This window comes from Pseudophryne corroboree, chromosome 6, assembly GCF_028390025.1.
Source record: "Pseudophryne corroboree isolate aPseCor3 chromosome 6, aPseCor3.hap2, whole genome shotgun sequence".
Classification (NCBI taxonomy): Eukaryota; Metazoa; Chordata; class Amphibia; order Anura; family Myobatrachidae; genus Pseudophryne; species Pseudophryne corroboree.
This window is the reverse complement of record NC_086449.1, coordinates 432,966,827-432,994,121: the sequence shown is the minus strand read 5'-3', so window position 1 is coordinate 432,994,121 and position 27,295 is coordinate 432,966,827. Positions and strand designations below refer to the sequence as shown.

Genomic DNA, 27,295 nt, shown 5'->3' with positions numbered 1-27,295 from the left:
TGGAGAATCTAAACTAATCAGTGGACTCACAAAGAGTTTTTGTATGTGTTTATGTGTGTTTGTGAAGTAATACATGTTTGTATACCAGTATTAGCTTAGAACATAGATAATTATCTATACACCTGCTATGAAAATAACATTTATGGTTTTTAGATATTGTAAATAAATTGATCTTATTTAATATACATTGTTTGCATAAATTATTTACACATAATAAAATACAGTTTGGTTATAATTACTAAAAATTATCCTGAGAGGAGCTAGGAGTGCGCTGGACAACCTCCTGGTTCCAGGGCATGCAAAGTGTGAACTCACAAGGCAGCTTAGGCTCATATTGCTGTGCTGTTTTGTAGCCCAATTACTGAAGTAAAAGGAAACGTGAAAACTAACGTGACACAACTAACAAAAGAACCAGTTTACGTTTTAGGTCTTTATTCCATAAGTTTTTAGAAGAATGTGAATAATATAAGAATTGTCATCTTTGGCCATATAGAACATTTATATCACACAATACTGTATATTGGGTACTCAAGTCAAAGAAATGTCATGGCACAAAGAGAAGGAAATAAGCAGACCGGACCTGAATGGGATGAGTCTAGATGTCTATAATCACTGTGGCGACACCAGGATGCTGACATGGTTAAAATGCTACTTACAGCATTTAAACCATGCATGCATTCATATCTTTACTGTAGATATGCTCCTAAAGCCGTAGGTTTAAATTTATAGGGAGAGATTCAAATGTTTGAAAAGTCAGTTGGGAGTCTGTTTTTTGCTGTCTATTAGATAGGAAAAAACAGACTCCCAACTGACTTTTCAAACATTTGAATCTCCCCCATAATGTCTACATGGTTAAAAGGCTGTAAGTACCATTTGAACCATGTTAGGATCCCAACACTGACTTTCTGGAGTCTGCAGTCACTGTAGACTTGTTATACCGAACCCAACCTGAAGACAATGTAATGCATACAATTGAGATGTTGGAGTGTAATGTGAAACATCAACCTCAAGTAAACCATTTTTTTTTTTTATATATTGATTTAAATGAAGCTATACCATTTAGGGGCTGATGTAGAGATGGACCTAAGCATATTTTATATTTTTTACGTAAAATACACATTTTCTTATTGTGCATTCGCACCAAAAAGTCTTACAATTACATTCATGTGATTCACTTACCACTCTTTGGGGGTCATTCAGAGTTGATCGCTCGCTGCCGTTTTTCGCAACGCAGCGAACAGGTTACTACTGCACATGCGTATGCACCGCAATGCACAGGTACATCGTACGGCTACAAAGCGGATAGTTGCTGAGCAATGGATTTAACGAAGAATCCATTAGCACAGCCGATCGCAAGAAGATTGACAGAAAGAGGGCGTTTGTGGGTGTCAACTGACCATTTTCTGGGAGTGGTGCGGCAAACGCAGGCGCGTCCAGGCGTTTGGAGGGCGGATGTCTGACGTCAATTCCGGGACCTGCAACGCTGGATTCATCGCACAGGGTAAGTAACTTTTACCCTGGTCTTGTTCTACACAAAACTTTTTTTGCACAGCAGGGCTGCACAAGCGATCGCAGCCTTGCTATGCAATAATACACTCCCCCATAGGCGGTGTCTAGTTGATCGCACGGGCTGCAAAAAGTTGCAGCGTGCGATCAACTCGGAATGACCCCCATAACCATTAGACACGTGGAACAGGAGAGAGACAGGGATGTTGTGCTAAGTGCAATAAGGGTGTGATCACATAATTGGAACTGATACAGATTCCTTCTGCAGGCTCCCCATGTTGTGCCTTTGTTTATTACACAAAGAGGCAGAGTCAATTAGCCGCAGGGCTTACCATGCAGCTGTATCGCTGGGTTTAACACCCAGAGCTTTTCAATCACTAGCCAATTTCCCAAAGGCTGCGAGGAAAAATCTGCATTAAGGGCCTAATTCAAGGTTGATTGCAAAACAACATTTTCCTCTAATGCGCAAAACCATGTGCAGTGCAGGTGTGGCAGATATAACATGTGCAGAGAGAGTTAGATTTGGGTGGGTTATATTGTTTCTGTGCAGGGTAAATACTGGCTGCTTCATTTTTACATTGTAATTTAGATTTCAGTTTGAACACACCCCACCCAAATCTAACTTTCGTTGCAAGTTTTATCTACCCCACCTGCACTGCACATGGTTTTGCGCATTAGAAGAAAATGTTGTTTTGCAATCAACCTTGAATTAGGCCCTAAGTGCACCATCTTGGACTTACCACATGGAATAGTAGCTGTAACTGAATAAAACCAGGCAGAGCATTAGCTGCACAGTAAGCACAGCAGCTAATTGTGTCTGCCCAAAAAATGCACCAAACTCTATATCAGCCCTCTACAGTTCAGACTGGTGGTGCTGTTGCATTTGCTATTTAGTACATACGTGAAATAGTAATCTGTAGTCTAGAACATTAATTATAATATTCTCTATTTGGGATGCACCAGAACCTACCAATTGCAATGTGTTTGGATGTTCCCAAGAAGAAGTATGGTAGGATGGGAAAGAATGATGAGTATAGGCCATATCCAACAGGTACCTCAGCAAGTAATGCGAAAGCCAGCCCTAGAAGACATACTGTAACATCAGCTTTCATCCTATACACCACATTGATTAGAGGCAATGATTATATGTGCTTGTCAACAGAACACAGAAACTGTAAGATGCTCCAGAATGGTGCCTGTACACAATTATGCCAGGTTATAGTACATAACATATGCCATTTCTTGGAAGGATAAACATTTTGTCTGTTAGTGTGGGTTGCATTAATTATAAGCAGGGCCGGTTCTTGCCCTTGTGGCGCCCCGGGCAAAAATAGGGGTGTGGCTTCATATGGGGGCGTGGTCAGTTACGCCCCCATTTGTGCCCCTGTAGCGCAGCTGGAAGAAAAATAAAAATAAAATAAAAGTATACTTACAATTCCCGCTCCTGATTCCAGACCTCCTCCTCCGCCAGTGCCGCTCTTCTCCAGTCCTCGGATCTATGGGAGAGACGTCATTACGTCTCTCCCATAGCACAGCATAGACACTAGAGGTCAATTATGACCCCTAGTGTCTGTGCCACTATGCTGTGCGGTGCGCGATGACGTCATCGCGCACCGCACAGCAAAGGTCCTCTCCATGAAGAGAAACTAGACGTTTCCCTTGATGGAGAGGACCTTTGCTGTGCGGAGCGCGATGACGTCATCGCGCACCGCACTACACAGGTCCTCTCCATGAAGGGAAACTAGACGCGTAGCGTCTGGTTCCCTTCAAAGCGGGGGACCAGCGGCGGCACAGCGGGGGGCACAGTGGCGGATCTTGCCATGGTGCGGCGCCCTCTGGATGGCGCCGGCGCCCTCCGGAAGGCGGCGCCCCGGGCAAAAGTACTGCTTGCCCGTGGCAAGATCCGCCACTGATTATAAGGGTTGTTTTTCTCTCAGCCGTATAATTATAGGAATATTCAAAGTAACGCTGAGATCACAGTGTAATCAGTGCAGGATCCCTCAGTAAATATAGTTCAGAGTAAGCTGAGCTTAGAACATACATATACAGAGTCATCCACAAAATGCTCTTATTTGGTTAATGATTTCTTTATATTATACAACTCACTTTTTTGTAATCTCTAACAGGAGGATCCTCTAGTAACTTTGGCGGTAATTCAGACCTGATCGCTGCAACAAATCGCATCGCAAGCCGTGAATTTCAGCTGACTGCACACGCGCCAAGTCACGAGTGCGCATGCGCCGGCCTCGCTGTGCGACAAATGTGCAGGCATACACATAAAATTTGCCAATTATTATGCCTCCTTATACAATTTGAAGGAGGACTCCTAAATTCACCAGCCAACGTCTGTAGATATCAATAATTTTCTGGAAAAGATGTCGCTCCCACATTTGGAGATGACAGATTTCCAAGCTTTGGAGCTCCCATGGTCAGATAAGGAACTTTAACAGGTAATCCACTCTCTCCCAGCAGATAAAGCACCTGGCCAAGATGGCTATACTGACATATTTTATAAATGTTTCCAAGAGGTTTTAATCCCAGTTTTACTCCCGATATTTAATGAAGCTTCCTGTTCAGGGTCTTTCCCCACTGAAATGCTCGAGACTAGGATAGTCACTTTCCCTAAACCAGGGAAAAACCCAGCGTTAGTAACTAATTACCGTCCCATAGTATTCTTGAACACGGATGTTAAGATATATGCTAAGATGATAGCTAACAGGTTGTACCCATTACTCGTTTCTCTGGCCACCCATGACCAAGTTGGTTTTGTTCAGGGTAGACAATCCCCGGATAATACCAGAAGGATTATCAATGTGTTGGATGCCTTCCCTGCTTCCTCTGAACCTCTTCTTTTGCTTTCACTGGGTGCGGAGAAGGCATTTGACAGGTTGCATTGGGGATATCTTTTCACAGTTCTAAGGAAGTTCGGGATTGAAGGCAGGGCTCTGTCTTCTATAGCTGCATTGTACTCTAACCCAACGGCAAGAGTCTTTGTGAACGGTATCCTTTCCACCACATTTCAGATTACTAAATGCACTTGTCAGGTATGTCCGTTATCCCCACTAGTCTTCGCCTTAGCGATAGAACCCTTGGCGGAGGCTATCCGAACTGAGATGTCTGTCCAGGGTCCAGTTGTTTTTGGTCATGAATATAAAATTAGTTTATTTGCTGATGACGTGCTCCTTACAGTAGTAGACCCGGACATGTCACTCCATAACCTACATTTGATCCTGGAGGAATACTCCTCTATTTCCTATTATAAACGTAATACTTCCAAGACAGAAGCCCTCCCGATAAATTTTCCCCAACCCAATTGCACTCTTTGAAGTCTCAGTATGAGTATGCCTGGCAGGACAGGAGCCTAAAATACCTGGGGATCCAAATCAACTCGAGAGTCTCAAATCTTATTGCTTGTAACTACATCCCTCTGTTGCGTAAAATACCCTTATTACTAACAGATTGGATGATGCATAATGTGACTTGGATGGGTCGGATAGCTGCCCTAAAAATGATGGTACTACCCAAACTATTATATCTATTTAGAACCATCCCTATTTTGGTACCTAAATCTATCTCCCAGTTTAATTCGGTCTTTATCAGATACGTATGGAAGGGAGCAAACCCTAGGTTGGCTCGTTCCACAATGTCTCTCCCAAAACAGGCTGGGGGTTTAGCATTCCTGGATATCTGTCTATACCAATTAGCATGCATTCTCTCCCCGTTAGGTGCATGGCTGGCAGAAGACAACCCTAAGCCATGGGTGCTCTTGGAAGGGGGCTTTATATCTCCAATTCCAATAGCTGATGTCCTATGGCTACCGGGGTCGGAGGGCTTGCATCTCCTTAAGCATTCTGTGGTGGTACTATCAGCGCCAAAGGCATGGCTGGAACTGATTTCTAAGCTTGATGGTACTTCTTTCCCATCCTTTGATCTATCGCTAGTGGGCATTGCCTACCTGATCCCAGACTTAAAATTGGACGTTTGGGTGTCCCATGGCCTTCTCACGCTCGGTGAGGCTACCACAGACGGAGCTCTACTGTCATTTAGCCAACTTCAATCTAAATTTTCGCTGTCCCATAGGTATTTTTATAAATATTTACAACTACGTCACTGGTTGTACAGCACCACAATATCGCCACACAGAGTTTCCACAATACCTAAATACTTACGAGATTTAGTGGTCAGACATAACAATAAAGAGGGTATAACAAGGTGGTATCATTTCCTTATTGACCTCCATTCTGCTTCGAAATTATCTTCCCTTGTTAGATGGGAAAATGATCTTAAATGCACGATTTCGAAAGAGGAATGGAGAGGGGTTTTTCATACTTGTTTCCATCTATCTAAATGTATGTCTCACATAGAGCATTTTTACAAAGTTCTGCACCGCTAATACCTAACTCCATCGAGACTCCATGTTTCTGGGTCGTGCAATTCAAATATGTGTTGGCGTAACTGTGCTAATGTTGGGACCCTGATCCATATATTCTGGTCCTGCCCAGCACTCTCTAACCTATGAACTGCAGTTTTTACTCTCTTATCCAGGGTCCTGGGCTTCCCCGTATCCCCTCACCCTAAATTAGCGTTATTACATTTGTTCCATGGTGCCCTCCTCCCGAATGATAGATGCGTGATGGACCACATCTTAATATCAACCAAACTCCTGATTGCACAAAATTGGCGTACATCCCATATCCCCACTAAAGCTGCAGTTGAAACAGTTGTTCAATCCCATTATGAGTTCGAGACAGCAGGCATAACTTATTCCTCCGTTTCGACAAACCACCTATATCGCTGGCTTTCCTGGCATACATATCATATAACCCAGTGTGATTAAACTCCCACTCCGTTTGTCCACGATATCTATGTATAGGCCTTTGCTAGGCTAACATTGTACTCTGAATTTAAATAATTGACTTTTATGAAGATCCAGTATTTAAATATTTATATATATATTTGTTTGAATTCTGTATGAAATTGTTTTGACAGACTACAATGTAACCTCATCTATACCAGGTTTGTATCCACCTGTTTTTTTTCTTCTGTACCCCCCCCCCCCCCCCCCCCGCCCCACATATGTTACATATGTTATTATCTTTTCAATAAAAATCTAATATCAACAAAAAAAAAACAAAGAAAAACATTAATTCCTTTTTTTCGTGTTATTGGTGCAATTGTATACATAAAACAATCACAAATATCATTCCCTACATTACTTTGGACAACTTCTACTTGTACACATACTGTACATAGCAGTAAATATTGTAATGTGTCATTTGTACTTCAAGATAGATTTTGAAACATACCAATAAAACATTAAGCTGCTCATTTATCTTGCACTTTCTAGAAGGTTACATATGTAATAGTCTTGGTTGCTATAGGCAACATCACATCTAAAATCAAGCTACCATCTTAGTAAATGCAGACAATAGTGTTTTAGAGTGTGATTCAGTATGTACTTACCGTCTCCTCACTTCTTGGGGTGTGCGGACAACTGGTCCCACCGCATTCACCGCATCAGTGATCTCTTTCCAGATACGGTCCTTGGTCCCAGTGCCCGTGTTCTTATTTCCAAAATTAATTTTCTCAATGGCTTGTGGGACAAGAATGCCCAACTCCCTCCTGGTAAATGGGGATTGCCATCTTCTCTTTTCTTTCCTTGGCTGCGATGCAGTAGCCTGTGAATTTGTACCACCTTCCTCTTCAATTTGTGGGCCTGATTGTTGCGTTTGGGTAGTTGGCCCACATCTTCCTCAGCCAGGGAACTGACAACAGTCTCTTGTTGTGTTTGTTGCCCAGTAGATGGGGGTACTTCACTACTGGCTCCTGCTCCTGTCTCCTCTGCAAAGCCAGCTTCTTGTTCCTGTGCCAACTGGTGTAGTCTTTGTTGGATTTGTCTTTGTCTTTCCCTTATTGCTGCATATTGTGCTCTAATTTGCTGCATCTCCAGCGCTATGTCTGCGTCAGAGTCCATGATGCTTGGAGCATGTGCGTATGGTTCAGGGGGTGTCGTTTTATACCTGCGTATGCATGCTTTGTGTAAATTAGCACAAGTGATGCATACACAATTGGTACATTTGCTTTGATTGCTTATACTATTTAAGCATGTTCTAGCCATCCGTGGTTTGTGGGTGTATGGAGGAGAAGGAGTTGTGGTGTGAGAAGGAGTTGTGGAGTGAGAGGTGGAGACTGGTTTGTGGAGGTAAGTTGTGTTTTTTTGTGTTGTCTTTTTAAATATGTAGTGCTTTTAATCATATTTCCTTGGAGTTATATCAATGTAATGTGTTATGCAGAGTCATGTCTTTTTTGGCCGAATTTGTAGTTTTTGTGGTAAGTATGTTGTAGGGTGATGATTGTGTGAGTTAGCACAGCACAGCATGTGTTTGCAAAACGTCCCTATGTAGTGTATTGTGATCGCACAGCGTGTAAGACAAACAATGCATGTGTCTTTTTTTTTGGCAATGGTTTTTTTGTTTGTTTATATTGAAGGATGTTTGTAGCGTGGATGACCTGACTGATTTTTTTTTTCTTTTGTCATTTATTCTCAAGGGAACAACAGTATATATATCTGCGGGTAAGTATATGCATGTTCATAGATGTGTGTGGTGGTTTTTTTTCTTCTCTATGTGTGTGTTTATTATGGTTATTTCTCTTTTTTCCTGAAGGCACAAGCATCTTATTTTTTTATTTTTTTGTGGCAAACTAGCCATTTTTCATTTTTGTGGCCTTTTGCCATTTTATTTGTGCTATTCATCTGTTGGTAAGTATATGCATGTTCATAGGTGTGTGTTATGTGGTGGGGTGTTGGTTTATCTTAGTGTGTTTATTAAGAGTATTTTTCTTTTTTCTGAAGGAAGGATCTTATTTTTTTTTACTTGTTTCTGCCAAATTAGGCTTTTTTTGTTATCCATTTTGCCCTCTTTCCTGTTTTTTGTTCATTCCTATATATATCTGTTGGTAAGTATATGCATGTTTATAGGTGTGTGTTGTGTGGTGGGGTGTTGGTTTATCTTAGTGTGCTTATTAAGTGTTTGTTTCTCTTGTCTTCTCAAGGCAGATTTTTTTGTTTGTTAGTTTTTCGTCCAAAGTAGCCTTGGGTTATTTTTTAAACAGCATTTTGCTGTTTATTCGTGGGGTTTTTTGTTTGGTAAGTATATACATGCTCATTGTGTTGGTGTGGTGTGTGTTTTTTTATTGGAGTTTTACTTGTATTGTTTTTATACAACATTTTTACAATGTTCCTTTCCTCCTGTTGTGCACAATTTAGAGATGCATTACACCACATCAAGTGGATTTAAGAATTTGTAATTGGTTGACAAGAATGCTTGTTACCAATCATTGCATTATGAATTAACACTCTGTTAAATGTGTATTTGAGTTGTCGGCGGCTACATACCTGTATGCTTTATACGGCCAACCCCAACCTGCCCCTCATCCTCGAAGGCCAAGGAGGCGGCAAGGCCTTGTATCTTTCGAACCCGTGCCAGCCTTTTTGGAATGCCAGATAACGAGGTGGTGCAGTACTATAGGCTACCCCCTCATGTCATCCTAGAAACTCTCTCAATAATAGAGAGTAATCTAGAGAGTACAATTCGGCATTCTACAGCAATTCTACCACAGACGTCTCCCAGGCCTCTTTCTCATAATTTCTTATCATTCAGGGTGCTGGGGGAAACAAAATGCTTGTTTACTTGCTTAGAAATACCCCTCCCTTGCAAAAACGTGAGTGATATCACTAAGCTAATTGATAATCTACCACAATATATGTCTGTTGTGAGAGGCAGAAAGGATCCTGTATGAGGAGGAGGTGCAGGTCCTGATATGCCATATGGAGCACTACGGAGTTGCTCCAAGGTAGGTAGCTCTTAGCTTAGATATATATAAGGAGCCATTATCATGTGGCTCTTTGCTGGTTAATCATAAACCCAGACTGTGGTAATGGCAGTGTGGGGTATGGTGCCCCTGGATTGGCTTGACAAGATGGCTCTAGTGTGGCATACCTTTACATTCTATTAACACTTATGACTTACTAATTTCTTTAATAACACTATTTCTTCATTATTTTAATTACATCTCATTATTTTTGTATCACTTTCTGTATGCAGCTTCGGCTTCCTAACCCTGATTTATTAACACTATAGTTTTTTTCACTCGTATGCTGCCCTGGGCTTTCTAGCTTATGCTGATTTTTGGGGTGCTGCACCCTGCACCTAGATATAGCGCTAGGGACCCCCAATATACAGAGGCCTTGACGCAGCTTGGGAGCTTATTCAAACATTTACACAAATATATGTAACCAAGATCTCTGAATTCTAATATTATGTAGGATTTAAATCTGGTTACTGGTACCATTCAGGGTGCTGGGGGAAACCAAATGCTTTTTTTCTAGACATGACTGTTATACAGATTGCATCCCATATCTGAAATGCTTTGATCAGAAGTATTTTGGATTTTGTATACTCCCATATTATGGAATATTTGCATACCATAAGGAAATATCATGGGGATGGGACCAAAGTCTAAATACAAAATGCATTTATGTTTTATATACATCTTATACACACAGCCTGAAAGTTATTGTATGCAATATTTGTAAACATTTTGCACATGAAACAGAGCTTGTATAAAATTAACCATGAGAAAGCAAGGGATTTCTGAATATTTTGGATTTTGAACTTTCGCATATGGGCGACTCAACCTGTATCATTATTATTATTTTTTTAGTGTGTCCCAGCCCTTGAGAGCTTACAATCTAGTTGGGTTAGGAGTACAGTTGAGGAGCAAGAGTAATTAGGGTAAAAATATGGAACAGCAAGTTATTTGTAGCCAGTGGTGATGTGAGGCAGGGGTAGAAGAGAGTCAGGAAGATGTTTTGTAGGCTACAGTGAATACATGGGATTTCATTAAGCGTTAAACACCTGGAATTCTGGCAAAAAATCTGATAAGGTATGGTACACAATTCAATTTAAAGGTAACGAAACCGGAGTAGTCCTGACAAGAGTTAAAGGTCGTAATCAGTGAGGAGTAGCAGATGGGAGTATTTGGACCTTAGTTTAGAAATAGTTGAAGGGTTGAAGTATTGAGGGCTATGCAGGTGAAGGTGAAGATTTTGTAGTGGATTCTGGTGGGAATGTTGAATTAGAGAAGGAATTTGCAAAGTGGACTAGCAGATGTTGGCCGATAAGAAGATTAACAGTATTCAGAATAAGATAAAGGGGTATATGCAATTGCGGTCGGATTCCGGCTGGAATTCGACCGTTTTTGGATTCGACACAATTCGACAGTCGAAACCCTCCTGCCAGGACCCGAATTCGACATATTCGATAAATAACGGATTCGACAGTCCTGCTGTCGAAAAACGGACCAATTGACGAATAGTGGGCGGCCTGGATTCGACTTCATGGACGGCACAAAAGTGTTCAAAAAAATCCTGGAAAAAAATGCGTGGGGTCCCCCCTCCTAAGCATAACCAGCCTCGGGCTCTTTGAGCCAATCCTGGTTGTAAAAATACGGGAAGAAAAATGACAGGGGTTCCCCCGTATTTTAACAACCAGCACCGGGCTCTGTGTCCGGTCCTGGTGCCAAAAATACGGGGGACAAAAGACGTAGGGGTCCCCCGTATTTTTCACACCAGCACCGGGCTCCACTAGCCAGAGAGATAATGCCACAGCGGGGGGACAATTTTAGATTGGTCCCTGCGGCCGTGGCATTAAATCCTCAACTAGTCACCCCTGGCCGGGGTACCCTGGAGGAGTGGGGACCCCTTAAATTAAGGGGTCCCCCCCTCCAGCAACCCAAGGGCCAAAGGTGAAGCCCGAGGCTGTCCCCCCCCATCCAAGGGCGGCGGATGGGGGGCTGATAGCCAGAGTGTAAAATGAAAGAATATTGTTTTTTGTAGCAGAACTACAAGTCCCAGCAAGCCTCCCCCGCAAGCTGGTACTTGGAGAACCACAAGTACTAGCATGCGGGGGGAAACGGCCCCGCTGGTACCTGTAGTTCTACTACAAAAAAAATACCCAAATAAAAACAATACACACACACAGTGACAGTACAACTTTATTACATACATGCACACTTACATTCATACATACTTACCTATGTTGACACGAAGAGTCGGTCCCCTTCTCCACGTAGAATCCACGGTGTACCTGTAAATAAAATTATACTCACAACATTCCAGTGTAGATCCGTCCTCTTCTTTGTTTGTAATCCACGTACTTGGCAAAATAAAAAAACGCAAAACACAATCCACGCACTGAAAGGGGTCCCATGTTTACACATGGAACCCCTTTCCTCGACTGGCGGGACCCTCCTGATTGGCTGTGCGCGCCTGAGCTGTCAATCAGGCGGCGCACTCGAGATACAATGTAGCACATAGGCGCTCCATTATATCCAATGGTGGGAACTTTGCGGTCAGCGGTAGACCACAAGAGTGACCCCACATAACCTTGCGGGTGACTAGTTGGGGATTTAATGCCACGGCCGCAGGGACCAATATAAAAGTGTCCCCCGGCTGTGGCATTATCTCTCTGGCTAGTGGAGCCCGGTGCTGGTGTGAAAAATATGGGGGGACCCCTACGTCTTTTGTCCCCCATATTTTTGGCACCAGGACCGGACGCAGAGCCCGGTGCTGGTTGTTAAAATACGGGGGAACCCCTGTCATTTCCCCCCCGTATTTTTACAACCAGGACCGGCTCAAAGAGCCCAAGGCTGGTTATGCTTAGGAGGGAGGACCGCACGCAATTTTTTTCAGGAATTTTAACCATTTCACACCCCTTCCAATTGAAAAACATGCACTGATCTCTCCATATTATTGTAGTTAGTAAAAAAAATATATATATTCTTTTAAAAAAACGATTAAATAATACTTGTGGCTCCTAAATAGACAAACCAAGTAGATAATCCCTTCAAATATAAATAGATATGCTATTATCAATAAAAAAGCACCAAAAAATACATGTTTTTAAAAAAAATTATTAGATCACGACAGAAAAATGAGGTGGAATGAAATTGACGAAATGACTGTCGAAAAGCACTGTTGCCGAATCGACATTCTTCAATTGAATATACTTTTGTCGAAAAGCCGCATTTTAACATTGCAGACATGTCGAATTGAAAAAATGTTGAATTGCCAAAAGTCGAAAATGAAACGGCAGGTTTTTGTCGAAAAGTACTGTATTGCATTGTCGAATCAAATTCGACAGGTTTTTTGTGTCGAAAATGACCCGTTTTTCGACATTTTCGGCAATTCGACCGCAATTGCATATACCTATATGTGGGGAATGCCAAGCAAAAGAAAAAGAAGGAAACAAAAGAGTCCTGAGACAAAAAAGAGTAGATTATTATTCTTAATTTTTTTTTATTTTTTTATTGAGAGTTCACAGCACCGTACGGGGAATATATTTAGTAACAGTGTACTTCAAATAACATAAATACAGTAAATGCAAGTTTACATATCTTTGGAAAAATGAACAGCAATAAAAAAAAAACAGATTAGGAGGTAGAAGGAAAATAAGTGGTGACGGTAGGGCAACTCACTGTACGTGGGAGATGTACTGATCCTTGGAGAGTGATAAAGTGGAGAGATAAAGTACTAGCCAAACAGCTCCTAACTGTCTTGTTATAGGCTGTGTTTGAAAAATGACAGTTAGGACCTGATTGGTTGGTAGTTTATCTCTCCACTTGGCAGGCTTTGATGAAAATATGTGTTTTGAGTGCATGTTTGAAGCTGGAAAACTGGTAGAAAGAATGATTGGGCAAATGATTAACTTTCAGAGGAGGGAGGTGGATTGGGAGACATCTTTAATGCAGCTGTGAGAGGAGGTAATAGGGTGGAGGAGAGGCAGCAATCAGTGGTAGATCAGAGTGGGTGGGTGGATGGAAGTGTGGATAGAAATGGGGTAGGAGATGTTTGAGGTGTGGAGGGATTAAGTGCTTTGAATATGATGGTGAAAAGTTTGAGCTGGATTCTAAGGGGGTTGGGGAGCCAGTAAAGCAGTACGGAGAGGAAGGATCTGCAATAAATAGTCCTGAATAGCATAGAATCCATTAAACAACATATTAACATACAAGTAAGGTAAGTGATTGATTGATGATACTGTGGGTGGAGTGGGATTATAAAGTGGTACAAAAGAAATATAAAGCAAATTAGATTACAGATAAGGAGAGGCCAGGGATGACATCTAAGCAAAGTGTTTATATTAATTATGATATATAATCACACTGCTTTGCTGTCAACAGTCCCATTTACTTTGCACCTCTGACAATATAAATGCAGTTTTAGATTTGTGGGTGTTATGAAATAGATGCTGACACTCTGCGTCAATGCTCCACATTACATTTACTAAGCAAAGTTGCCACCGCAACATTAGCATACACAGTCATGTATTATATGATGTTGGTTAATAAATAAAGCATACTAAGAAAAATGGAGTGTGCTTCTCACCTTTTTTGTATATGATAGGTTAAGTCAATGTGCTAGGCTATACAATGAAATATAATTTGTAAGCTTAAAAGTGAAAAGGTTGTCCTGGATAATATCCAAGATATATCTGTGTACAGTCTGTCTATCCTAGTTACAAAAATAGTTTTAGTACGTTACAATAAAAAAATCATCCTGAAAGTTGAGCAAACAGTATACCTGCCTATGTTTTGTTTAATGCACTGTTAAGACCAATATGAGTTGACTGAATATAATGTTAATTTGGAGGACTACATTATCTCTTTGAATAAATAAAACTTCCTATTTGTCCTCTCTGTGAGACACTCTCCAACTAACATTACAAAAATAAAGTACACCACCAAAAGCACATACAGATGTAGCCACGCTCATCGTGACTACATCTTAGTGCGATTGCGTGTTGTTTGGCACAACCGCGAGCAAGTTTGTAAACTTGTGAAACTACCAAGCACAAAAACAGAATGTTCATTGTATAAAGGATGTACATAGATGGAATACAAATGTTTGACCGGCTGACGGGATGCCGGCTGTCACTATATCGATGGCAGCATCCCGTCTGTTGGCAGCGAGTACCCTCGCAGGCTCTCTACCTTCGGCACGCTTCGGGCCCAGTGGCTCACTTTGCTTGGACCCACCCACCGAGTGGGAATAACCTGTGTTGTTTGTGATTCCGTCTGTCGGGATTCCGGCGTCGGTCTCCTGATCGCCAGGATCCTGACAGCCGGTATATTAACTGCTTCCCACATAAACATATATCACATGAATTAAACAAAATGATAAACAATGTACATTTGCATGAATATCTACATTGCGACTAAGAATCAGGTCACAATCATATTGGTATCCCCTCCTCTATTCTTAAGCCCAGAGTGTTCATAGTTGGGATATTGGCACCTGACACCCTATATAAACACACTATCCAATATATTTTTAATACATCTCCCACAACACCAAAACTAAGTTTGATAACAGCTGGAGTAGATGGATTAACCTCTATCTTACTGGTGAGGCTCAGAAAGCCTATGTGAATCTATCGTCTGCCGATGCAGGAAAATATGACTTCGTTAAAAGTACCATTCTAGCCCGATCAAGTCTTACTCCTTCTGGGAAAGCGCAGTGCTTCTACGAATGGGTCCTATTGCCAGGAGTCCCAGTTCGGAAGTTGGTTTCAGCCAGAAGACCGCACTGCCGCTCATACTGTAGAGATGGTGATTACTGACCAGTGTATAAGAATCCTAGGGCGGAATATGCAATGCTGGGTCATACACAATGATCCTCAGAATTTAGAAGAATTACAATACTGGAGTGGTATGAGACTGCAGGAAATATGTCATATAAGTTGCCAAAAAATAAACCAGGGGATGGGCGACCAGATAAGATGGCACCCCAGTGGCCTGTGACCCTGTCTGTCACCGCTCCGCAAGGAAACACTACAGGAGATGCTAAGGTTGTTTGTTTTCAATGCGGAAAACCAGGTAATATAAGACAGGACTGTCCCAGAAAAACAAAGCCTATGGCGTGTGGGGTTGCTAGTATGGGCACCACGTAGCCAACATTTTGCACACTGGTACCCCTGGATTCCAGACCCCGTTAATGTGGAAAACAGTGTTATTAAATGGCTGAGAACTCTCAGCTATTATAGACTCAGGGAGGGAGCTGACTCTGATATCAGAAGCTGTCCTGCCCTGGCAAGTGGAAAAAGTGATAGGGTTTGTTGAAGTACTCTGATTTCATAGGTCCACAGAGAACTTCTACCAGGTGCGAGTGAGCCTCACCATAAAGGGGCACAGTTATGAGGTGGTCACCGTGGTTGTTCCTAAGCTCCCCTATCCTCTCATATTGGGATGCAATTTCCCAGGACTTGTAGAGCTCCTAAAGGAACCACAGTGAGGAAACCACGATAAAGTCTCTCCGGCCCTACCTTGTAAAAGGGAGAAGAGTGGAAAAGCACGGCCAGACCTATTTGGAGAAGGAACATCTGACTTACCAATATTGATTGAGGATGCCCCCAGTCCGTATTGGGATATGCTGCCAGCTGACATAGACCTGCAAAGTTTTGCCCAGGATCAACAAAACGATGCTTCCCTCGGTTATATGGCAGAAACTGTCTACCCACCGGACCTACGGCACTCCATATTTTGTCCTTAAAGCCAATCTGCTATATAGAGTCAAAGTGGAGCAAGGGAAGAAGATTGAGCAGTTATTGGTGTGCAGGGTACCACTAGTGTTGTTTATACCCACCTTTTGGGATGTCATCTTGGAGAAGAGAAAACACTAGAACGTATTCTGCTCTACTTCTTTTTGTCAGTTCATGAAGTACCACAGTCCTCAACTAGGTTCAGCTCTTTCAAGCTTGTTTTTGGGAAACAGCCTATTGGCATACTGGACATTTTAAAAGTAGGCTGGGAACAGCAGAAGGTGCATGAACCAAATGTTGTGGAGTTGTTAGAACACTGTATGAGTGACTGTATAAAATAGGGACTACTGTGCGAGAAAATCTTATAGAGGTGCAAAATCAACAGAAATGAGCCTATGAGGTTTCATCCAGGGGACAAAGTTTTACTCTTCGTACCGAAGCAAGAGAGCAAGTTATTTGCTCATTGGCATGGGCCCTAACAAGTTGTGGAACCGGTAGGACCGGTAAATTACTGGGACAGGCAGCCAGGAAGAAGACACACGGAGCAAATATAATATATAAAAGTGCTCAATCCTTTGCAAGAGAAGACGTCAATTCCTGTGCCCCGGCTAGGTTACTTGGTTCTCCTTCGGTCTTTTTGTGGGATACGTTCTCTGTGAGGCAGTGGAAAAGAGTACACCCTGGTGTCCCCAAAAAAAGAAGGACGGTTGCTTCTCTGCCAGAGCGTACCACATTCATGCGGTATCAAGAAGACATGCCTGGAACGGTTTTTCGAAAGGGTGATTGGTCTTGGCTGTCGCAAAGAGAACACTCGCTTCCCCAAGCTTGGAAAATCAAAAGGGGGCATATGTGGTGAGAGGGCTTGTGTCTCAGCACAACTGCCCACATTTCTGTGGGATCAGCTCCCTCCAAGCAATAGGAAAACAAGACCTGCAAATTCTGCACCTGCATCAGAAGTATGGAACTCTGGGCTTTCTGGATTACACAGCTCCAAGTGGAAAAATAGAAGCCAGTGTTTTCCAGCTCAGCCAGAGCCAGCACAAAGTCAGAAGCAGGAGAGAGGTTTAAAACTCCCAAACACCCACTGCACATTGCACTGATGTGGAGATACTACCAAGGTAGTTGGTCTGGCACTGCAATGGGTGTTTTCCACTTAAGAGCATCTGATAAAGTTCAGTGTAGTTAATCCCTGAGAAAAATGAATATAGATAGAAAACAGCGCTTCAAGCTGGATTTGGGAAAAAAAACATCATTTTATTTAAACAGAATAAAAATAAAATAAAATAAAAGTATGTTGCAACAGGAATAGTTAATGCATAAAAAGGCGCACAATAGGCAGTGTTATACAATATTTAAAGTATCAATTGGCTGGGTTCAGTTGGAACAATGTATCAGAAACAAGCTACAGTCATGGGATGGAAGCACTTGAATAATAATTTACCAGCTTAGTGGTGTGGAAAGTCCTCCAGGTAAAGTGACGTCCTGGGAATAGTGGTGCACTGTGATGAAAGTTCCACTGTGAGTGGCGGCAATGACCTCCTCAGCTTGATGCAGACCCCAACATGATCCTGATTAAAAGCTCCGGTCTTCCTCAGTATCTTATTGGAATCCCATATACTGGACTTCTAAGCTTGTCTCCTGTAGTGAGAAGCCAGACTCTCCCCAACGCGTTTTGCTGTATACCCACCTTTGTCAAGGTGATGCACATTGCACTGATGCCTATTAAAAGGCCAGTGAATAGGTAGGATACAGTTTGCAGGGGAGGCAATCAAGTTACCGGCTGGCGGGATCCCGGCGGTCAGGATATCGACGCCAGAATACCGCCACCCAGTGAAATACACCGGATACAGCCGCTGGATACCGCCGCCCGAAATCCCCCACTCGGGTGGTGGTCCAACCACCACTCGAGAGAGAATATAACCATGTGGCGACCGCGGGTTGCCACCATGCCCGAAGCGTGGCAATCGCAGTGAGCCCGCATTCTGGCTGTCGGCGTCAGTCTCCTTATTGGCGAGATCCCGAAAGCCAGGATATCATACTGAATCCATTTGTAGTGCCAGAAGAACATGGCAGATGATGGCTGCAGGCCATTGCAGCAGAAGGATTATTGAGCATGGGAAGTGCTAAGACTTTTTATGTTCATTTGTTTATTTTCTCCATGTACAGTACCTGTGTGACCAGGCCCAAGCCTGAGTATGCTATGCACAGTGTCTGATGCCAGTAAAGACACTGTGTTTCACTGGAAAACCTGCCTACCGAGTCCTTAATTTCCAGTACCCGTTTTACAATATATATTTATATATTTCCCTTCTTTCACATTTGTAGCTACTGTTGCACTTTATTTTTTGGCATGGTACATCTTTTAGGGATATTTTCTACGTTTTTACTCAGTACTTGCTGAATATTTATTTTTATATATAATGTTTAAGTGAATCTTTTTTCTATTTGATTGCATTCCTATGATTAATATCATTAATATCTGTAATACTTTGTTCATTATTATGCGAACGAGGCGGTCATTCCGACCTGATCGTAGCTGTGCTAAATTTAGCACAGCTATGATCACTTACACTGACATGCAGGGGGGGCGCCCAGCATGGTGCTAGTCCGCCCCGCATGTCAGGCCGCCCCCCCACACACAAGTACAAAAGCATCGCACAGCGACAAAGCATTTGTACTTGAAGAGTAACTCCCAGCCAGCGCAGCTCCTGCGGCTGGCGAGAGTTACTCGTCAAAGCCCGGGTAGCAGCAGTTGCGTGTGACATCACGCAGCCGCTGCGGCCCTCCCCCCGCAGAGTCCGGCCACGCTTGCACCCGCAAAACGGCAGCCAAACGCAGCTGTGCCGCCCCCTTCCACCGAGCAACCGCCTCTGCCTGTCAATCAGGCAGAGGCGATCGCTAGGCAACGACAGCCGTCGGCTGTCAGCCATGCATCGGCGCACTGCGGCGCCGATGCATGTGCAGTTCTGACCTGATCGTTGCGTTGTGATGAACGCAGGGAGAGATCAGATCAGAATGACCCCCAGTGTTTCTGTTTTATAATGTTCAATGGAAATGTTTGTCTGCCTACTGCTGCCTTTTATAATCTGTATTTTATTTTTATTTTTGTAATACTGTTTAAAATTCAATAAATATTACTCACTGTATAAAAAAAAAAAAATATGGGTATGAATTCCATTCTTAAGTATTACGTTATAAAGTACACAGTGTTGTTAAATAGCTAAACTGGTTCACGTGCTAAAAAGTAATTTTAAAATATTCTACAGTACTCCTGAATACAATAAGCGTTGCTAGGCAGAAACTTCAAGGTTAAGTAAGGACTGCACACATGCAATATACCAACACACAGAGAAGAGATAAAAGATTTGTCACTTAGTACAGAGGCAGAACTACATTACCATTGGTGCAGCAAGTGCAATGCCCTGAGGCCGCTAAGGGTGAGGGCTAAGGGGCCCACTGATGCCCCTCCCCCCCACCTCAACACCCCGCAGACCATTTTGAGCTATGGCGGATGAATGGCCCAGTGCGGAGAGCATGGTTGGCCCCACTATCTGAGGGACCTGTCCCTTACCTTAGGGAGGTGGGGCTGACCTTGTGTGTGCCAGGGCTGCGGTCAAGATTCCGCCTGACGGGATCCCGGCGGTCGGAATACCGACACCGGGATCCTGACCGGCACAATCCTGACATATTCTCCCTCTGTGGGTTACGCTCGCCCCCCTGTCGGGATTGTGCCAGTCGGGATCCCGGTGTCGGTATTCCGACCGCCAGGATCCCGTCCGGCAGTGTCTCGTACTGACCCCATGTGCCAGACTGATAGAGGAGTCCTACCACCTATCAGCACTGATGATCACAACCACATACTGACTAAGACAGCTGTATATTTTTCCGATTCACTACTGTTTGTGTATTAAAAGCAGCTCACAGCTGGTGTAACTGGCACTGGCCCAGTCTGCCTGAGCCAGTGCCAAACTGCTGAAAACATAAGGGGCGGGGGCCCCTGTCAGGGACATAGCAGAGGCTACTGTGTTCCTGCCCCCACCAGGGTACATAACCCCAGTTCTACGCCCCATCAAGGACATTGTGCTTGCAACCCTGTCACCCACTGCCTCCCCCTGTCACTTTCTGCCTCCAATCTGCCTTATACTGTCAGCCTCTGCGTCCCCCTGTCACCCACTGCCGTGTGACATATTGTTAACTTAGGTTGGGGTGGAGTAGGGGGGCCAAAATAATATTTTTGCACCTGGGCCCACCACTCAACAAGTTCCGCTACTGAGATCAGTATTGGAAAGCAGTGCTTATAAGGTGTCATGGGTATAATGATGATAACATATCTAGAAGCATTTTGATTCTTCAAGCATTTGTTACAGTTAGAAAAAACAGATAACATTTGTCTGTTTCAGAGACCAGCGTGCTGGCAAATTCAATTAGACGTGGTGCTGCAGTTACAACAGATTTGTTTGTACACTCCTGGGAGTGAGCACGTCAACCCTAGTCAACCCTAGCTCTGGGCAATTAACTTGAAATCTATGGGTTATCGCGTGTTATCAGGCGGGCATACCACGAGAGGAAATGAGCTTAAAACTGATTAGCTACAGGTGTTAAAGCTCAAGGCTATCTGCCTGCAGTAAGCATCGTGGCTTTTTATAAATCTGATGATATATCTACAGAGGTTGCAGTTAAAGTGCCGGCTGTCAGGATCCCGGCGTTCAGGGTAGAGATGCCGAAATCCCGACAATACCAACAGCCGGAATCCCGTAGCAACAGGGCTATTCCCACTAGTGGGTGTCCACGACACCCATAGAGTGGGAATAGATCATGTGGCGAGCACAGCGAGCCATCAGCGTGGTGAGTGTAGCGAGCCCATAAGGGGACTCTTGGCGCTCGCCCCAAGGGTCGCCATAAGGGGGATGCTGGGGTCATAACTGTCCTGGGCCCAGCCTCTCTGACAGAGAAGGCAGGGCCCAGGCTGCTCATGTCGATGTCCGCTTGCCGCCGTCCGCAGTGCTGTTTTGAAAATTTACCTTCCAAAATGGTCGCCACCTCAAAGGAGACAGTTAAATGAGGTGTCGGACATTTTGGAATGGATGTTTTCAATAGTTTTAATTTGAAGCAGGCAGGCGCGAACAGCGGGAGGGGGAGGGAATCCCCTGACAACGAGCAGAACCCCTGACACTGAGCAAGTACTGTTATAATTACTGTGTGGGGCATAATGATAACAAGGGCATTAATGTGGGGGCATACGCTGGTGTCAGTGGCATTACTGTGTGGGCATAATATGGTGACAAAGGGCATTACTGTGTGGACATAATATGGTGTCAGGGGCATTACTGGGGGGACTTAATATGGTGTAAGGGGCATAATATGGTGTTGCATCTTATGTGCATAGGAATTACATTTTTTCAAAATATATATTTTTATTTTTTAATATATATTTTTATCATTATTTTTCTTTGGGGAGGGAAGGGGGGGCTGCCTATTTTGTCAGTCCCAGGCCCGCATCCCATCTGCCGGTAAATACTATGTATTCCATCTGCAGTATCTATCTACGCATCCTTGACATTTGTATAGTGCTACCAACATAAAATTAAAAGTATACAGGGTGAAAAGACATTATAAAAAATTGCATTTGAAATATTATTATGTCTGCTTTTTTACCTGATAGAGCACACAAAAAGGGTTATGGTATAATATGTCGACAGGGGAAGGTCAACATGGGTAAACGTTTTTTATGTGTATTTTTTGTGTGTGTCAATTTGTAGGTTTCATAACATGTAACCCCAATTAGTGTACCACATCCCCTCGATTCGCTGGCCATTCTTCAGGTTACATCGTAGTCCACATGGATGATTAAGTATGAAAAAGTTGAAAAAAATGCAAAAAATTCCCATGTCGACCATATGATGTGTGATTTGAACCTGTCAACATTTTGACCATGTTGACCATATGTCGACCTAACCTATTACCCACAAAAAGGATTTCATTTGCATTGTTGGATGTACACTGCACAGCTACAGATGTGACCTCATACATCTTGCCTCAATATGCCAAGCAGCGGGAAATGCCTGGTTTGGGTGCGCTGTCAGGTCCTGTGCAACTCTGTAAGATCGGGCGTCTTTTTTTGCAGAAAATGCGCCTTATTCGCACCAATATGCAAATAAAAAGAACAAGCAGCTTTTGCTGATTAAAATGATATGCGGCTTGCCTATATTCTGTGTGCCACTGCGGCTGTAGGAATACACTGTAACGTACCACTTCGTTAGCAGATACAGCTGCAGTCGCACACATAATATAGGCATGCCGCATATCATTTTAATCAGCAAAAGCTGCTTGTGTGTCCTATTTGGACCATTTTGCAAATATGACACAGTGTAATGGAAAACGTTGCACGAAAAGATGCTCGGCGCTACCGAGTCATGCCACGGCATGGCATGACTAGAAGGGCTGGTTAACGAGTAGGGAGGCTAGATGTGAGGGGACACACCTGTAAGCTCAAAAGGTTTACCCACATGTACATGAAGGTGCATGGAGATTCCCCGCATGGAAATAACTCTGCAAACTGGAAGTGCCCCTACAGTAGGTGTGTCAAAAGTCAGAAGAATCTGACACTGCATAGTGGGTCTTATTCAGCTGTGGACCGAATTGCGTTGCATGCCCTGGCCCCGTACTGCGCATGTACAGTAAGGGTCTGCGACAGAGGACGCAGTATGGCATCAGACTGTCAGTGATTGACACTTCAGATGCTGTTTGGTGGTGAGGAGGGGGCGGCAACGGCCTCTGTTTCCCAAAATAGAGGAGTGTTGCCTCCATTGTAGGGGAGGGACAAGGCTGGACATTTCCTGGCCTCTCTGTTTTAGTTGCAGTGGCCAGGACCCCATGGGTAATGCAGCCAGCCGATGGTGTTGCAGATGATCTGATGCTGGGTACTAGGATACAGCACTGATCAGTAAAGCAAGCAGGAGGCATGACACCTCCTGCTGCATTAACATATTACTGTGCAAACGTGTCACCATATAAAGAAGTGAAAAAGTCCAACCTCCTACCACTATAGAACGGGATGTAGTTATGTGACCGGCAGTCTGGAGACCGCCGGTCACAATACCTTCCCCTACATCCTGATCACGTAGAATCCTGACAGTCAGCATGCCGACTAGCAGGGACTATTCCCACTCCTGGGTGTCCACGACACCCATATAGTGGGAATAGAACCTTCGGTATGGTGACTGGCGGTCTCCTGACCGCCGGTCACGCATACCCAACCCCTATAGAACACCCTCTTCAGTAAAACTTTCCTGTTTCTCCCCTAAATTACTGCTCCATTAATCCCCATTTATGGAACATTAATCACAAGAGTGAAAGAATCCTGGAGCTGAGCTGCATTAATTCTATTTGTTACATTTGTAGGTTATTTTATAGCTTCTTTTACAATCTGCAAAGTGTTCCTAGAGACTCACTTTTCCATGAAAATGCCAAACTTATAGAGATGAAATGGCAATGTGCCCCTCCTCACAGCAAGGAAAGCTCCTAAAAATGCCACCTTCATATTATTTCAGTACAGTCATCATAAGATCAGGAAGATGCATTTTTTCACCACCTTAAAAATATATCTGTGGCTCTCTCAGCCTCATATTTAAATGAGCAAATGGCATTCACTGAGGAAATTTGGGAAACAGACCATTAATGTACAGTATAAGGAGGTGCAGAGCTCAAACAGGTTGGATCTTATCTGTGGGAATGTACTGTATGTATTGAATTTTCAGAAGAAAACTAAAGCAATGCAATAAAAGCCTTAAAACTAACAGACCAGACATATGAATAACATACAGCCCTTTTCCCAAGTCACATACCCTGTAATTACTCTATGGGGTAAATTGGCAGTTACTAATATAATTCGAGGGGTGGGTCATTGGTATTCAGCTTGGCAGTGCACAGGCATGTACATAGGGGTTCATTCCGAGTTGATCGCTCGCTAGCAACTTTTTGCAGCGCTGCGATCAGATAGTCGCCGCCTATGGGAGAGTGTATTTTCGCTTTGCAAGTGTGCGAACGCCTTTGCAGCCGCGCGGTACAAAAACAGTTTGTGCAGTTTCTGAGTAGCTCTGGACTTACTCAGCCGCTGCGATTACTCCAGTCTTTTTGGTCCCGGAATTGATGTCAGACACGCGCCCTGCAAACGCTTGGACATGTCTGCGATTTCCCAAACACTCCCAGAAAATGGTCAGTTGACACCCATAAACGCCCTCTTTCTGTCAATCACTTTGCGATTGACTGTGCGAATGGATTCTTCGTTAAATACATCGCCCAGCACCGATCATCTTTGTACCCGTATGACGCGCCTGTGCATTGCGTTGCATACACATGCACAGTTTTGCCGAGTTTTAACCTGATCGCAGCGCTGCAAAAAGTTGCTAGCGAGCGATCAACTCGGAATGACCCCCATAGTCCTTGCACAGGAAGGGCTCATAAAGATGCCACAATGCCTCTTCTAGAGCATGCACATCTACACAGGTTGCACATAATTATGTGTGCGCAACATTCACAACAACTAAAATAATATATACATACTGTATTTGACGTTTGCTTTGAATGCTGTTAATAGCCAAGTGTCTTAAATCATTGTTTACAATATATGTTTTTACAGATCTGCACCAAGAACAGTACAGGATGCAAGGCCGCGTGAGGCAGCACAACTACACAGAGCTGTCCCCAACTTGTGGCACTAATGTCTAAAGCAGAGGTTCTCAAACATGGTCTTCAAGGCACCCCAACGGTCCAGGTTTTAGGTATATCCATGGCTCAGCACAGACGGTTAAATCAAATTGACTGAGGTGTTAATTATGTCACCTGTGGCCAAGCATGGATAAACTTAAAACCTGGACCATCGGGGTGCCTTGAGGACCGCGTTTAAGAACCCCTGGTCTAGAGAGATGTCCAGCGCAATAAACTATCCATCCAGCTTCCATATTACTGCTCCTGGCTCCCTTTTCTTTGTAGCGCATGTCACTGTCACTGACAGTGAACAAGAGCCATCCAGAAACAGCAGAAGAAGATTCAGAAGAGTAGAAAAAAAAAAAAAAGAAAGGAAAGAAGGGAGGCGCTTTTAACCAGGGTCGGACTGGCCCACAGGGAAACAGAGGAAACCCCCAGTAGGCCCCACTGCCTGTTGGCCCACCTCCACCTCTAGGAATTAGGTTCCAGACTGTATCCTAGTGCACTTTAATTATACATTATACATATGTTACCTTATACTACACAGGACTATGGTATACCATCTATAGTGCTACTGTTATTAATCTTCAGCAGTGTTTATATATTTATCAAGGGGCCCAGGCCATGCACTCTCTAATGGTTAACCAGGCCCCTGTGGTGGTTGGCCATACCTCCACTACTGCCTGGCCACACCCTTAAATATGGGCCCCTACCACTGCATTGCCCCTCTCCGACACTGCTTGTGATACTGTTGGGGAAAGGGAATAAGTTGGCCTATTGGTGCCCTGATGTTTTGTAATGCCCAGCATGCTGAAGAATACACAGCTACCCTTGTAGTGGATAGACAGGCAAGTAAGTATTTTATTACTTCCCATGAATATTTACATAGGGGTGCCACTGGTCCTTGGATTGTCCTTTAAAAAAAAAAAATTTACTCTTGTAAAGCTAATGGCTAAATTGCCAGAATATTTGACACTGTCCATATATCACAGGCTAGTACATTTAGGCCCCTATGTGTTATAAAAAATATATAGACACCCTAAATACTGACAAGATCATACCCCTCAGCTGTGTCCCACAAATTAGGATATTTCTGTTGATTCCAGGACAGTTGGGAGGTGTGCCACTGTGACAGGTGCTCCATCAATGCCCTGTGTACCAGAGGCAGGTTGTATAGCACTGAAGGGGTATTTCTAGGGAAGGGAAAAGAAAGCCTGAGAGACAAGGCACATCCCCATTCACACATGCGCACTGTTGTGAGGCAGATGTGCATGCACCCTGTCACAAGTAAGGATATCCACAAGTTATGTGGTATGCAATATAAATATTTGCCTGGTTCCATTCAGAACTCAGCTAGTACAACTTATAGGTCTTCAGCCTTTCTTATCCAGTACATACAAAGCTTGGCCTTGTATTAATATAGATAAGCCGTATGATGGATTTGTCCACTGAACATTTTTAAGAAACTGACTGGCAGTAGCATCTTTATTAAGAAAGCTGCATAAAGAAGAGGCTTACCTTGCAATGTGCCAACAAGTCCTGTACAAAGTCCTGAGACAAGGTCATGTACAAGCCATTCTTTCCATCGGTACTTCGGCAGCCAGTTTAGGACTGGAAAAAATTTCTTGATTCTAACACGAACTTCTGTAGATGTGCAGCTGCAAGATAAACACAGAAAATAATAATCAAATGACAGCATCAAGGGGTAAATGTATTATAGCGGCATGTACCGTACCAATATAACACTTCCTGGTTCGCCTTATTACCAAGGCGAAACATGAAGGGACATCGACAAGATATAAAAACATCTTGTCTGCTGAAACCGCTTCCCCCTCAGGCAATGCCCCCCTGAGCACACAGCACATCAGCTCAGTGCTGATGCGCTGTGTCTCTCTGCCTGGCCGGCTCCACTGCGCATAAGTGGGATCTCGCTACTCAAGCTTGATCCCCTGCGCAGTCTGGAGCCGGCACCTGCCACAGCCAGGGACAGCTCTGTCCCTGCTGTGCTTTATGGGCATCGCCACCTAGAGCTGTCGAAATCGACATAACGTGCGCTGACACTGCTTCTCCCCCATAACGGAGGTTAATTCATTTACCCACAAGAGTCCTACTGCACTGATCTCTGAGGAAATTGCCAGTTGATGATGAACCACGTATGCTCATTGTGCTCCTTGTTTTAATGGGAATAAAGAATGTAGGCATAGGCGTGCGCACTGGGAGTACCTGGTGAGCACAGGCACCCTCTAATATCCGGCACCCCCCTTACACACGCTTGCAGCTGCAGTGATGCGTGCTGATTCCTGTCCCCCCCACCCGTGCACTGCTCCACCTTCCGGCTTCCGCAGTGTGAAGGGAGAGACATCACAATGTCTATCCCCCAGTACCAAGCGCGAGAAACTGCAGCAGGGTTTCAAGTAAGTACTGTGCTGTGTTGGTACTGTGGGCATTGTGTAAGGGGCACAACTTCTGTGGGCATTGTGTAAGGG

General features: G+C 43.7%; 1 protein-coding gene across 1 annotated transcript in view; it reads right to left on the bottom strand.

The window, feature by feature from the left end:
- LOC134932543 (pendrin-like) overlaps positions 1 to 27,295 on the bottom strand; it is a 192,619-nt gene that overhangs the window by 146,226 nt on the left and 19,098 nt on the right. Inside the window, exons 2-3 of the mRNA XM_063927070.1 lie at positions 26,328 to 26,467; positions 2,477 to 2,587 (exon numbers count right to left, since the gene is read on the bottom strand). Coding sequence (XP_063783140.1) covers positions 2,477 to 2,587; positions 26,328 to 26,467 — 251 coding nt within the window. The remainder of the gene's footprint in view (positions 1 to 2,476; positions 2,588 to 26,327; positions 26,468 to 27,295) is intronic.